Source organism: Bombina bombina, chromosome 1, assembly GCF_027579735.1.
Source record: "Bombina bombina isolate aBomBom1 chromosome 1, aBomBom1.pri, whole genome shotgun sequence".
NCBI lineage: Eukaryota > Metazoa > Chordata > Amphibia > Anura > Bombinatoridae > Bombina > Bombina bombina.
The window spans coordinates 570,321,870-570,337,999 of record NC_069499.1 but is presented as its reverse complement, the minus strand read 5'-3'; the positions used below and the strand labels follow the sequence as shown (position 1 = coordinate 570,337,999).

At 37.8% G+C, this 16,130-nt stretch overlaps 1 protein-coding gene across 3 annotated transcripts in view; it reads left to right on the top strand.

The window, feature by feature from the left end:
- Nucleotides 1-16,130, top strand: part of ERBB4 (erb-b2 receptor tyrosine kinase 4) — a 1,322,334-nt gene that overhangs the window by 1,078,986 nt on the left and 227,218 nt on the right. For all 3 annotated transcript variants that reach the window (XM_053698789.1, XM_053698786.1, XM_053698787.1), the window contains exons 17-18: nucleotides 3,669-3,801; nucleotides 13,190-13,312. In XM_053698789.1, coding sequence (XP_053554764.1) covers nucleotides 3,669-3,801; nucleotides 13,190-13,312 — 256 coding nt within the window. The remainder of the gene's footprint in view (nucleotides 1-3,668; nucleotides 3,802-13,189; nucleotides 13,313-16,130) is intronic.

The window sequence follows — 16,130 nt, the reverse complement described above, 5'->3', positions numbered from 1 at the left end:
TTAGCTGTGCTGAGGCACACAGTGTTCACCGCACTGCTTTATCAGGGATGAAATTGCTGATGTCGGTTGCTTCTGCTGCTTCTCGCTAGAGGTTTGTTTATTCTTCAGTTGAAGAGACGGGGGCGTCTGCAAGCCATGTCCTCTCTTAAGCTGTATACTGCATTTGCAATAAAGTAAAAAGCACATAAGTAAGTAACATTGTCAGAAGCATCTATTAGTGCAGGCCACTCTCATAGAGACAACACTATTACATTTATTTAACGTTTAGGTTCATAAAATCACACAGAACTGTGGCCATGAATTTGCTTTGCTGATTGTCAGAAACAGAAACTAAACTTGGGTTTTCTAACCCAAGGAGAACACAGCGCTTTAGGGCTTTGTATCAGCAAAAACTATTGATTTTCAACTTGTAATATGAACGCTACCCAACATGCGCAAAAAATGTAATTCTAGCGGAGTAAGTAATCTGGCCCTAAGTGTATTAACCGTACTGTTAAAGGAAACTAATGGTTCTGTGATGGTATACCAATGATAATATGATAGGTTGCCAGTAGTACTGTATTAGGGCTAGATTACAAGTGTAGCACAAAATTATTGCACTCCCGCAAACAATTACATTACAAATGGCTGGTTAATGCTACCGCAATCTCGCGGTAGTAATTAGCGCTCCAAAATTTAACCAGAGATCCGGTCTCTGGTTCATTTTCTAAAAGTGCCCCAAATGCTCTCAAAATAGAGGGCATTGTAGTTTTTTATTAAAAAAAATCTTCACTAGGCAGTTTTAGGGCTTTAAAGTTGGTGGATGTGGGGTGTTAGAAAAAAATAAAACGGCACTGAAAAGTGCCTTTACATTGCGGTCTATGGAAACGGTGTGCTCCCATAGATCGCAATGTAAATATTTATGTACAGGTACAGGGAGTGCAGAATTATTAGGCAAGTTGTATTTTTGAGGATTAATTTTATTATTGAACAACAACCATGTTCTCAATGAACCCAAAAAACTCATTAATATCAAAGCTGAATAGTTTTGGAAGTAGTTTTTAGTTTGTTTTTAGTTATAGCTATTTTAGGGGGATATCTGTGTGTGCAGGTGACTATTACTGTGCATAATTATTAGGCAACTTAACAAAAAACAAATATATACCCATTTCAATTATTTATTTTTACCAGTGAAACCAATATAACATCTCAACATTCACAAATATACATTTCTGACATTCAAAAACAAAACAAAAACAAATCAGTGACCAATATAGCCACCTTTCTTTGCAAGGACACTCAAAAGCCTGCCATCCATGGATTCTGTCAGTGTTTTGATCTGTTCACCATCAACATTGCGTGCAGCAGCAACCACAGCCTCCCAGACTCTGTTCAGAGAGGTGTACTGTTTTCCCTCCTTGTAAATCTCACATTTGATGATGGACCACAGGTTCTCAATGGGGTTCAGATCAGGTGAACAAGGAGGCCATGTCATTAGATTTTCTTCTTTTATACTCATTCTTGCCAGCCACGCTGTGGAGTACTTGGACGCGTGTGATGGAGCATTGTCCTGCATGAAAATCATGTTTTTCTTGAAGGATGCAGACTTCTTCCTGTACCACTGCTTGAAGAAGGTGTCTTCCAGAAACTGGCAGTAGGACTGGGAGTTGAGCTTGACTCCATCCTCAACCCGAAAAGGCCCCACAAGCTCATCTTTGATGATACCAGCCCAAACCAGTACTCCACCTCCACCTTGCTGGCGTCTGAGTCGGACTGGAGCTCTCTGCCCTTTACCAATCCAGCCACGGGCCAAAAATCCATCTGGCCCATCAAGACTCACTCTCATTTCATCAGTCCATAAAACCTTAGAAAAATCAGTCTTGAGATATTTCTTGGCCCAGTCTTGACGTTTCAGCTTGTGTGTCTTGTTCAGTGGTGGTCGTCTTTCAGCCTTTCTTACCTTGGCCATGTCTCTGAGTATTGCACACCTTGTGCTTTTGGGCACTCCAGTGATGTTGCAGCTCTGAAATATGGCCAAACTGGTTGCAAGTGGCATCTTGGCAGCTGCACGCTTGACTTTTCTCAGTTCATGGGCAGTTATTTTGCGCCTTGGTTTTTCCACACGCTTCTTGCGACCCTGTTGACTATTTTGAATGAAACGCTTGATTGTTCGATGATCACGCTTCAGAAGCTTTGCAATTTTAAGAGTGCTGCATCCCTCTGCAAGATATCTCACTATTTTTGACTATTCTGAGCCTGTCAAGTCCTTCTTTTGACCCATTTTGCCAAAGGAAAGGAAGTTGCCTAATAATTATGCACACCTGATATAGGGTGTTGATGTCATTAGACCACACCCCTTCTCATTACAGAGATGCACATCACCTAATATGCTTAATTGGTAGTAGGCTTTCGAGCCTATACAGCTTGGAGTAAGACAACATGCATAAAGAGGATGATGTGGTCAAAATACTCATTTGCCTAATAATTCTGCACTCCCTGTATATGATTATATACATAAATATTTATGTGTTAATATGTGTATATACACATATTAACACATAAATATACAGTTTATGTATATATTCATATACATATATATTTACAAATGCTGCGCTACATACCTCCTTCGCTGCGCGAGGTTCTAATGCCGTCTAGGATAGCATCAGAACGAGGCTCCCATAGGAGCCTATAGAAGCGTGCTCTCGTGTGTGCAATGCTTCCTAGCAATGCTCATGCGAGCTCGCGTTTGCATTGCGATTAACTTGTAATACCAGCGCACATTATCGTGCACTGGTATTTCAAAGTGGAGCGCTAATATTGCTTGCATGCAATCAATATTTAGAACTCCACTTGTAATCTGTCCCTAAGTGTACAATATAGTGTAGCTGGTACAATAAAAAAGAAAATAACAATAATACCTGTTTTCATCAATTTTTTTCAATCACATGATCTTAACATAATAAATATTACTATCCCTATAGTGCTAAAAAAGGCAGTTCAGTTTACATTAGGTTCCAGACCACGATATTATTATTATTATTATTATTTTTGTAAGAGTTCTGTTTATATACCTGATTTCTAAAGGGTTGTACTATATAGGACATTTGATAATTAAACCACTGGCTGCCAAAGCACTACAAAACACTGCAAAGTAATACATTGGCATTATTTGTCAGCCAAAAGGGTTAATAGAATAGTAAACTTTGATAATGTAAGTTCAGAAGAAGATCAGGTGATAAACTGATTAAAGAAAAGATGTAAAATCCTCTTTTTTTATTGTTCTACTTCAAAAAGTTGAGTGAAATTTCCAATGAGTGATGGTCTCTAAATAAATCATTAAAATTCTTGCAATGAGTCAGCTGACTCCAGATTCTCACTTGGGATAGGCTTGATTTTGTGCATTATCCCTCAGCCGCACATTGATATAGTGGGATCTAGAGAGCAGACTCATCTTTTCCATAACGCAATATATTATTTTCTCATTAAATAATTCATTTAAGGCAACAGAATTAAAATGCTAAAAAAATGAAAATACTGGTATTTACTGAGAAAACACCATAATCCAACCAGCTTACTCTACTATACTATTTATTTCTCCTTACCATCTTGGTCTAACAATATTTGACCACTGTAATTTTGCTGAACGTTTTTTTAACTGTGTTTTTATCCTTTTGCCGTGCTGTTGGTAGAACCCCCCTGATCGCGGCATGCATTATTGGAGGTCTCTTCATCATAGTCATCACGGCTCTGACCTTTGCCGTTTATATTCGACGCAAAAGCATCAGGAAGAAGAGGGCTTTGCGCAGGTTCTTGGAGACAGAGGTAAGGCGCCACAATTGTTGCTCAGAATGATGAAGACACATAATTATTCTACCTGTTCATACAGTAGGATTAATCACATCATTAAGCCCTTGGTTTCTAGAGTGGATCATGATGCCTTCTACTGTTTGCTTATTCTATTAAAGGAACAGTCTACTCCAGAATTTTTATTGTTTAAAAAGATAGATAATCCCTTTATTACCCATTCCCCAGTTTTGCATAACCAACATGGTTATATAAATATACTTTTTACCTCTGTGATTACCTTGTATCTAACCCTTTTGCAGACTGCCCCTTATTTTGAGCACAATGTTATCTATATGGCACACATGAACTAACGCCTTCTAGCTGTGAAAAATTGTCAAAATGCACTGAGATAAAAGGCGGCCTTCAAGGGTTTAGAAATAAGCATATGAGCCTTCCTAAGTTTTGCTTTTAACAAATAATACCAAGAGAGCAAAGCAAATTTGATGATAAAAGTAAATTGGAAACTTGTTTAACCCCTTGAGTGCTAATGACGGCTCTGAGCCATCAGAGTTTCCCACTCTGGTGCTAATGACGGCTCAGAGCCGTCACTAGCACTCTCCCAACTTGAGGAAGATCTGGAGGCTCCCACCCGCTCCTACCCTGGCGATTGGTGCTTCATAATGAAAGGCATCACCGGGGCTTTCCGTTTTGCGTGGTGACGTCACGCGCAATAAACGTGATGACGCCACAGCGCAACTTTATTTAACATTAACAATGTTAAATATAGGAGCAGGGGCATGCTGCTTAGAAGCCTGTATCTCAGGCATCTAAGCAGCTACAGACCCCCAAGACCCACCGTTGGAAAGGTAATATATATATATATATATATATATAAACACACCTCTCTGATCTTTTTTCAAGTTCTTTTACTGTGAAAAGTGTGATGTTTCGGGGACTAAGTATCCCCTTCCTCAGACCTTAGTCTTAGTCCCCGAAACGTCACACGTTTCACAGTAAAAGAACTTGAAAAAAGACCAGAGAGTGCCAGCTTGTGTTTATTTTGAATTTATTTTGCTAGCACCCTGGCAGCTGTTGGACAAAGTGAGAGTGCACATCTCTTCAATGTATTTATTTATATATATAAATTATTTAATGCATGAGAATTCAATCAGACTTTGAAAACATCTCCACTGAATAGAACAGTTTTTTTTGTTTGTTTGTTTTTAAATAAAAAAACACATATTGCAAAGAGATGTAATGTTTAATGTGGCTTATACAGTGCTACAGCTTTTTCACGTATGTAAGACAAATCTGAGTATGAAGGTGTAACCATCCTTGCAACAGGCAATGTGAAATATAATAGCAGTATCAGATACTTTATACCTGAGAATCCTTTAATCTCTTCCCGTATTATGCTGAGAGAGATGTGTTGCTAGTCAGTGACATACCATTTTTTGTAATGTATTGCTAAAGGGTGCACTGTATTATTCTAAATATTTTTTTTCTAGAAGATCAGAGTTCCAGTATTGTACATATAAAAAAAAATCAACTATAAAGATAGCTTCAATACGCAATCTTCAACTGTATTTTATTTTCCATGTATAGAGGTTTTACTTAAAATAACTGCACAGGTTCTGTTTTCAAAATCTAATCTATCTTGATCCCAAAAAGCCAACAAGCTTTCAAGCTCATAGGTCTATTAAATACAGTAGGATTGCATCATTAACAAGTACATAATAAAAATACAATGCAATAGCACTTACTATGAATTTCAAAAAAGCTGCAGAGTTTTTTCTGATAAATGTATTTTTCCCCCCATTTCCCGGCACCCGCTATTATGTGACAGACATCAGCCAATTACAGATTAGTATAAGATGTGAACTTGTGCACATGCTCAGTAGTGACTGGTGCCTCAGAAAGTGTGTATTTAAAAAGACTGTGCAAAATGTGATAATAGTAGTAAACTGGAAAGTCTCTTAAAGGGACACTCAATTCAAAATATTTTTTTATGATTCAGACAGAGCATGCAATTTTAAGACACTTTCCAATTTACTTCCATTATCAAATTTTGCACAATCTTTTTATATTCATACTTTCTGGGGAACAAGATCCTACTGAGCATGTGCACAAGCTCACAGAGTATACATATACTAGTCTGTGATTGGCTGATGTCTGTCACATGTATAAGAGGCCGGAAAATAGGAGAAAAAATTAATTTGTCTGAAAAAAAAATCTACTGCTTATTTGAAATTCACAGTAGGTGTTAAATCATTTTCTTTTTATTATGCACTTGTTAATTATGCAATTCTACTGCATTGAGTGATCCTTTAAAACTGCATGCTCTATCTGAATCATGAAAGTTTAATTTTGACTTAAGTGTCCCTTTAAATGGATACAAAAATTAATGTATTAGTTTTTTTTTGTTTTGTTTTAATGGATGTTAATTTGTTTTCTGTGGCAGTTGTCCCTGTCAGCCTGTTGTAATCAGTGGTACATAATCATGCACTTCCTGGTAGTTTCACTTTTAAACAGCTTTTAGTTAACCATTTTTATGCAATTTTTTTTTAATATGTTTATATTATATTGATTGAGTAATCCGTCCCTTTAAGCTGATACAACTGTAGATCCCAGATCTCTAGTATTGCTTTTATATTAAAACCGATTCTGGACTTAATTAACTGAATATTCACTTTCTTAGCTCACCCATTGAAACTATTTATTAAAGAGATACTTTTGTTTTCGAGGCTAATGGACAGTACCAAGCAACCAAAAAGACCCACATGCATTCATCTAAAACTACCTCCTCTCTTTTGTTTTGTCAGTGGATTAAGTAGTGGCATTGGGGGACGCATGGAAGGCACTCTCCTCTAAATGGATATAAAATTGGCTAAATGTATTGACATCAGTGAATTCTGGGTAATTGCATGTCTACCGTTACCATATTGTCAAATGTAGTTCACATAATAATAAAACACTTGTTTTGTTCATATAAGCATTGGGGTTAGCTTCATAGGTCAGAGCTTCATTGTGATAGGCAGTTGGTGTTGCCTTCTTGTGTTTGTTTATGCATACACGCCATTATGTTTCTTCTTTTGCCTTTGAACTGTTTTTTTCCAGTAATGTTATCAGTATGAGTCTGGAAGATGCATTCAGTACCTTTATCTTTTGGGTAAGTTGAATCTAAAGTATTTGAGATCAGATGTAATTAATGTATGTTTTACATATGCACTGCTCACTGGCACCTTGTAATTGCTTGACGATTTTTGGCCTTCACATCTTGATGACGCTGGCTTCTGCCCTAATTAAAGCTTTTTCCTGTTTTATTTTGTGAAAGCAATTTGTTCCTTGATTTTCTTAAGCTCTTTGGTTTTCTGGTGTGTAGACATTATTTTATTCTTTACAGATGGTTTTATTCATTTGACAGATGTATGTAATGCGTTTGTTTGTGCTTACAGGCAGTTTGTATGAAGCCAGAGTTTTGTTTTATGTGTAGGCTAATTTTATGGGACGATGAGATTGTCCATTTGGCAATGGATACTTTTTAATTAACATGAACTTTTCCTTACATTTTATTGCCAGGTCTACACTGTGTTGCCTTGTTAATCAGGTTATCTCTTTGTTGCCTTGTTGGTCTTGTTTTTCCTTTCTGAAGAGGATTAAAGGAATAGTCTAGTCAAAATTATACTTTCATGATTCCGATAGAGCCTGCAATTTTAATTTACTCCTATTATACATTTTTCTTTGTTCTCTTGGTATTTTAATTTGAATATAAGCTTACGAGCCGACCCATTTTTAGTTTAGCACCTTGGTAGCGCTTGCTGATTGGTGGCTACATTTAGACACCAATCAGAAAGTGCTACCCAGGTGCTGAACCAAAAATGGGCCAGCTCCTATGCTTAAATTCTTGCTTTTTCAAATAAAGATACCAAGAGAACGAAGAAACATTTATAATAGGAGTAAATTGGAAAGTTGCTTAAAATTGCATGCTCTATCTAAATTATGAAAGTTTCATAAAGTTTGGTCTGAAAAAAGATTTCAGAATTTTGGCAAGTTTGTTCATGCTGGCATTCTTTTAGTTATATAATTCGGTAAATAACTTTGCTCCCATTATTTCCAGTGGGAATCAAAATGTACAGCTACTTTTAACAAAAAAATATATATCATTTATGTCATCAGATGTCACATTTTTATTAAGCTTGCTACAGCTTTCTCTGTAGCCTCAGCCCTCTATCGTTGCATAGGTAAAGTAAGTTAATTGACTTTCCAATAGTTCTAGTCAAAGTGATTGAAAATGTCTACACTTCCCTTGGTCGACCAACTCCCTATAATAGGTTAAGGCTTGATTAGACAAGCCTGTGTGGCTAAAATCAGCATATAATACCTGACTGGCTGACTCTAACATCAATCATTAGTAATACTATGGCAAAATTGGACACGGGTTGATGGACACATGAATGGTCAGACCTCCTGTACATCACTGCAAACGAAGGAGCTGATTAGCCAAACAATATCAGTTCCCCCTTTCCTGCTCCTTTGTATGGCACCTTACAAAAGAACAAAACTAACAAATGAATCAATTTGATCACATATTTATTCATTCTTCATTCGTTTCCTTCACTGTTTAATTCCGTGGTTCATTTCCATCTTAATATGGGAAGAGTCCACAGCTGCATTTCTTACTTATGGGAAATACTGAACCTGGCTTAAATACCTCCCCCACTTCCTCATAACCCCAGTCATTCTTTGCCTTTCATCACAGGAGGTTGACAGAGAAGTGTTAGAAGATTTCAGAGTAGTCTCTTATGGAGGGTAGTACTCTTCAAGATGGGACTGGAGTTTTAAGTAGTCCTGTCAGCCTCTCAGTGAGAGCATGGATGAAAGTTAGAGTCCGGAGATGCAGGGAGAGTCTTTCTGCGAAACCATCCCAACTCATATTAACAGCTCCATAGGCAATCAGTGTTGACGAGTTTAGCTGCCTGCTTTCTTCACTAAAGTCCATATCAGAAGTGATGCTACTATCTGTCACACTTGAAGGGCCGTGTTCCTGTTCCATGGTCTTGATTCTGGTAAGATCGTTTCATATTTTATACATGTATGATAACGCAAGAAGACTTTTATCTGTATAGAACCAAGGGTTAATATCTCCTTAGGGGGGTTATTGAACAGGGGGGAATAATCTTATATGTTTATTTGACTTTATGCAGCTTTTATGTGTGAGATGTTATGGGCTCATAGGCTGTTATGGAATATACAGGTTTCACTTTCACTTTGAGAGCCATGCAGCTTACAAGCTTGGCATGCTTTCTTATAGCAGGGACGGTCCTGCATTGTGCACAATGTGATTCATTCCATTTTTCCTGACCGGGTCTCTATCAGAGAGGAGTCACAAATCTCTGTACTGTCTGGGTCATGGAAGGGTGCCATAAAATAAGATGTTTTATTTCTCTAGTTCTCCGGTTATTGAACTAGCGATGGAGGATTCTGTTACTTTTGAAGGCACTTCCTATATTCCTGTTTTATATCGTGAGGAGGTTTTAGTTCCACCCTCTCAATTATGTTCCATATGCCTTGATAATGTGATAATACCAAACATGTTTGATAGCACGGAGCCGTCCACCTCTGAGGAGTTGTCGTCCAGTGAGGTGCATACCCTATATTCTTATACAGTGTCTTTACACATGCAGTTTTCCCATAGCATTGCTGATTCTCCATCTGGAGGGGGCCTTTTTTTCACCACACGTTTCTGCGCAGTTCAGATGGGCGGTGTCTGTGGCCTTTAATGCTTTACCTCGCCCTGCTAAGCGCAAGCGAAAGGTTACATATTGCACTCCTTCCTAGATAATTCATATAATTTATTGGATTTAATTGAGGGTTATCCGAGGATGAAGTTCTTTCTGAGACTTCAGAGTATGAACTTTCTGGGTTGGAGTCTGCTGCCTCTAAACCTCCGGCTGCGGAGGAACCAGACTTTAGTTTAGGAATTTGTGCTTTCTTCTAAAGGAAGTTTTTGGTGAATTCAGAGGTCCCAAAGGCCAAATTCCTTTAATTCCTAAATTGGATAGAGTTTGAGTACAGGGTGGTACCTTATCCTTCCCTGCTCCTGTTAGATGGCGAACATTATTATGAATGAATGGGACAGGATTGGATTCCTTTTCCCCCTCTTCTCCATTTAACAATAGAGTTGTGAGGTTCCATCCCTAAATGGGATGGCGTTATCTTCACCCTTGCTAAACGTACTACTATCCCGCTTGAGGATAGTTCTTCGTTTGAAGAGCCCATTGATAAAAGATAGAAACTCTCTTAAGAAGGATGTTTCAACATACGGGATATTTGTTTCAACTGGCGGCGGCTGTTGTGACTACGGTTGCGAGTCTGTCACGGTTGCCCATTTATCTGTCTATTTGTTGAATGGTTTTATTTCACCCCTTGTATACCTCAGTCTCAGTCTTATCTCTGTAATATTTTGTTGATGTTTTTTTTTGTTTCTGCATGATTGACCCTTAGCTTAAATGTCCATAAATGTACCCTCCCACTCCTTTAACACACTTTTGCTGGCCAACCATTAACTGAATATATCTCTTTCCTTCAGCTTGATTTCAAACACATCCTCTCCCAGAACTCAGAGAAAATACACAGACTTTTGCACTCAGCTGCTTCATCTAATCTCTAACTTACAACAGGTAGCCTTCTGGAAAACAGCTTCCCTCTCACCCTACCCCTCACCCCACCCACCCCAAGCTCATTTCCTCATTTATAGATAGTCTCCCACACAACTTTCACTCTCCTGAAATGACAAATGCAAACACTGATCAGCATATCCTTCCATTCCCTTAACCCTATAGAATACACAGTACTTTTGTAATATTATGCTTCATATACCTTTTGTTCCCTTATGCAATTGTTACAGTAATTCTGTGTCTTATGTTTTTAACTGGTTCCCAATTCTGTAAAAATGCTCAATATATTCATATTCCTGTTTGCTACCCTTTGTCTCTATAACAAACTACACTATTCAATTACTCCTTCTCCCTCTCCACCTGCACTGTTCATTAGCCCATCTCTCTTAAACTCACCTTACTTTTGTACTCATGAACTTTACCTATTCCTAAACACTCTCTCTCCCCCTGCAGCTCATCTCAAAAGCAGTCTCACTACTGCAAATCTGTATCTCATCTCATGTCTCTCCCTCTTGCTTCTACTTACTGCTGGTGACATCTCCCTTAATCCTGGTCCCCAACCAGGAAGGTTCCTTTTCTACTGGCTATTGCTTCTGTGATTGCTGCCTTGCAATGCATCGCTCCTTATCTGGCTTTTCATGCCGATAAAGCTGTTCTATGAACCAAGCTAGGTTTTCTTCCTAAGGTTGTGTCCATTCGCAACATCAATCAAGAGATTGTGGTTCCTTTCTTTTGTCCTATTCCTTCTTCGTCGAAGGAACGTTTACAACGTATTTCTGGATGTGGTTTGTGCCTTAAAGTTCTTCGGGCCACAAAGAAATTTAGACAAACCTCTTTCTCTGTTTATTCTCATTTACGGGAAGCGTAGGGGTCGGAGGGTCTCTTCGACTTATCTTTTTGTCTGCGGAGTGTCATCCTTTTAGCATAGATACAGCGGGACATAAGCTTCTTCTGAGGATTACGGCTCATTCTACAAGAGAGGTGGTTTCCTCTTGGGCCTTCAAAAATGAGGCCTCTATGGATCAGATTTGTAAGGCTGCTACCTGGTTCTCCTTACATACTTTTCCAAAATTTTACAAGTTTGATGTTTTTGCTTCTGCTGAAGCAGCCTTCAGAAGAAAGGTTTTGCAGGGTGTGGTGCCCTCAGATTAGGGTCCACCTCTCTTTTTTCCCTCTCATTAGCATTCTGTGTACTCTAGAGCTTAGGTATATGTTTCCCACAATTAAGGAATGCAGCTGTGAACTCTTCCCATATTAAGATGGAAAACATAAATGATGCTTACCTGATAATTTCATTTCCATCTGTATGGGAAGAGTCCTTAGCTCCCGTCTGTGTTCTCCGATGGGTGGCCCTAAATTTGAAATTTTTTGTTCTGGCACCTTTTTCACCCTGATATTATTCCTACTGTTCTTTGTTCCCTCGGCAGAATGACTGTGGTTATGAGGAAGTGGGGGAGGTATTTAAGCCTTTGGCTGGGGGTGTCTTTGCCTCCTCCTGGTGGCCAGGTTCAGTATTTCCCACAAGTAAGGAATACAGCTGTAGACTCTTCCCAAGCAGATGGAAATGAAATTATCAGGTAAGCATAATTTATGTTTTTTTCAGACAAATCACCAATCAGTATAAATATGTATGCACATGTCTAGAAAGGACCACATTAGGAATTTGCTTCTATATTTGCATATTTATCTTCTTTAAGGTCTTGTTTGTCTTCCAAACTCAGAGAATTTATATCAGAGAACAGTAAAAACTGAGCAGAGTGGTCTCACTAATCTTACTTTTCTCCCCAATCTATTTCAGTTTACAATCATTTTGAATTTCTGCTTTCCCAAAGATTAGACTACTAGTGCTCCGAAGATTATACTTTCTACTTTTCTTTCCTCTACAGCCTTTAGTGTTTTCTTCAAGACTAGAAAAACATTTTAAACTTAGACTAAATCTGTTACTATGACTTTCCCTCTTTGTATTTGTCATTAGTCCTGGGGTGTTTCATGTGGCATTCTTTGCAGATATTCTTGTGGAACCTTGTGTTGAAAAATACTTTTCTTTGCAGAGTCCAGAAATGAGATAAAACTGCAAATTTTATCCTGCAAATGTCCCCATTTGGCCTTCTGTCAGAGCAAAATTGAGCTTTTGCTTGTACTAGTGCATCTTTCTAAGGTTGTCTCAGCCTTTCATATTTATTGAAAGCATCTTGTGGCTTAAAACTGACCCTACTCCCTCTTTTTCGATTTATTTGTTGTTAGCATCACCTGTTTCACTAAATTATGAGTTGCTTCTCAAATCCTACTTTATATGTAATACATATTGCCTAGTTAGTTAATGTGAAAACTAACTGCAAAACATCCCTGCATCAAACAATATAAAATCTACCTATAATCCTATATCAGAACCTATTTGATCATTTTTCTATCACAGAAAATGTCTGTTCTGTTTATGTCTTCAAATGGGAATCTCATGCCTGCCACACAAAAAAAATGTGGATACAGGCACCTTAATTTGTCTTTATGCCCATTCACACCTGTCACTCAAGTGCTCCTCTGAGGATGTCTCAAGGGGCTTAAAAATAAAATGAATTGCTAATATATTTTGTAATTCTAAACTGCATTCCAGGCCCTAATGGGACCTAGGTAGCTTATTACTGCTCTTTTTAGTAATATAAAGATGCTGTATTGTGTTGGATAAATAGCTGCATCAAAAAACTGCATTGTATGTTCATTTTTGTTAAACAGTAATTGTATTTTTTCAGCTGGTGGAACCACTGACACCTAGCGGAACAGCACCGAACCAGGCACAACTGAGGATCCTAAAAGAAACTGAGCTGAAGAGGGTGAAAATCCTGGGATCTGGGGCATTTGGCACTGTTTACAAGGTAATGCTAACAATGACAAAAGAGGGGCATATTCCGCTAGACATTTAAACAAGAGAATTTGCATGAAAAGTGTGTGTTCTAAATGGTAAATCTATTTGCTTTAATATAAACAACATACAGTTCTAAGAAATAGTTCATTGTTAGCTGCATCATTAGCATAAAAAGCTGCAGCCAACATTTAACTATTTCCTAGATGTTTTCATTTATTGTTGTGAGATAGGGCTTTGTTTCTTGCCTGAATATCCATCCCAACACTTTATAGTGATTATAAGTTCATTCAAACAACACCTGCACCATCTTCCTTGTGTTGGAAATATGCTTAGTAAGGGTCTTCTTGTAGTGTTATATAACAAGAAACATATATGGTTAAGGGCTCCACTTACTCTTTTATTTTAAAGAAATCAGAATATTTCACAATGTTATGTTTCAATCCAGTTATATGCAAGGTTCATCTTGGCTTTATCAGGCATGCAGATGTTTAATCTGGGCTACAATGTACATGTTAATGTAATGGATGGTTTAGCAGTGGTATATACGTATTCACAGACAATATAAGAGTAATACAACTAAGGATTGGATACATGGGGGTGAAGCCAGGGTGGTGCATGACAACAACTCAATATTGTGGGGTTGGAAATTAAATAATCTGAGTGGGTTAAGACAATTTTGAGCAGTGTTTTTATATCATGGGGTTGGATTGAAGTACTGAATTTTTCTTTATAAAATTGATCATTTTCGGGCATTTTTAAGGAAGGAGGGATAGTAGCATTTAGCTTCCATTTCAGTATTGTCCTGCAAATTATGGGATGATAGGTATCTATTCTCTAGCTAAACTACAGTAATTTATTAACAGTGTTAATTCATTTAAAAGTTCCTAGTTTCACCTTCAGTTCCCCACCCAATGGCTAAATTAAAGGAACAGAAAACATTTTATAATTACCATATATGTCTGTTACATTGCTATAGAATAACATTTCAGCCAAGTATAAATATTCTTTAAAAAATCTTGTTTGCTGCAATTGTTTCTCAACAGCCAAACTACATTTTCTACTTGCCTTATTTGGAGGAGCCAATCCGTTCTTGAGTCTACAGACAGCAAGGCTAGCCAAAGTCATTATGTTAGTATAAAGCAAATTGTTTTGCAGTTATCAGCTAAAGCTATGCCGGATAGCTAGCAATCTATTGGCTAAAATCACCTCAGTGATAAAATAGCATTCTGCCGTGGGCTGCCTGATGCGCAAAGCGCGTCAAAAGCTGCAGACAAATAAAGGAACATTTAGCGTGAAGTATTTTATACTTCAGGACTGAATATCCCCTTTATTTGTTGCACTTGTAAATCTTAGTGTTTTGAACCACATATTCTAAATCAAAGTTATTTAGAGTGATTACATCATTGAGATTTAGTTTCCCCTATAGGAAATCAAATTATCCTTATGTTCAGATGACAATAATTAAAGAGCATTTAATCTGGGTTCTATTCCGAATGCTTAGAATATGTCATAAAAATGTCTCTTTTTGTTCAAATTCAAGGCCATTCAGTGGCTTTGCAATGAGTTAACATCACCAGTATTTTCACAGGATTTTTGTAATTTTATAGTCTCTCCTTCAGATTCAGTACCCTGTATAGTGAGACAAGCAGCTCTTAAGATAAAATTTGTCTTTCTAACATGAATTGAGTGTTGACTTATTGGATACTCTTGCTAGCCCAGAGAGGTTTAGAGAAACAGGCCTATAGAGTTTGAGGGTCAGTAGGGCAAAAATGACACAATTCTCTAAATTAATTTTACCCAAAATAGGTTTTTTAAAGGTCAAGTCTGCTGAGTTGAAAAGGATTCAAGTAATCTGCAGAAACTTGAAATGTGCTTTCTGATTGACCCCATACGTAGGCTCTACTTTCCTCTCAAATTAAAACAGACACATGGATGTGGGTTATAAAGACCACAGCTTTCTTTATTATAAATATACCAAAAGATTAACAAAACATATAAACAAAATATATATATATAGCAATGAACACCCATGGTGCTTGCTTGTTAAGCTGCTTTTAATATCACTTCATTATGCCTCTTACGTCCTCCAGGAGATACCCCCATAGGCCCATAGATGTGTTTCCATCCCCAAAGATTTAATATCCTGCCTATTGCGACATTAATCTTTAAAATAAAGGAGGGATTCTTCTTCATGTATGTTTGTTTCGAAAAAGTGATTTGCTTCTGGTCTTAAAGGGACACTGAACCCAAACTATTTTCTTTCATGATTCAGATAGAACATGCAATTTTAAGCAATTTTCTAATTTACTCCTATTATCAATTTTTCTTCATTCCCTTGCTATCTTTATTTGAAAAGCAAGAGTGTAAGTTTAGAAGCCAGCCCATTTTTGGTTCACAACCTGGGTTGTCCTTACTGATTTGGACAGCGCCAATAAACAAGTGCTGTCCAGAGTGCTGAACCACAAATTGTCTGGCTCCTTAGCTTAGATAGTCAAAGAAAGAGAAACCCAATATAATGCAAGGCTGCCTACTGGTGCCAAATAATCCGTAATAAGTGAGCAGTTCACAGGCTCAAAAAAGTACACAATGCAATGCAGAATCCTCCGTTGTGGCAGGGGTTATTCAAGAACATGTATAAATACAGACTCACTCACCAATTCGTAGTGGATATGCGGGGGTTACCCTTATATCTGCAAACCAAACAACCTCTCTGAAGGTGCAGCCGAATCCGGGCCAATGAAGTTCAGCCAGGAACGAGGCAGAGAAACTCCTAATTCGCCTCAACTTATTCCTACTGTAATCTCTTCCGGTTTGATCGCAATTCACCC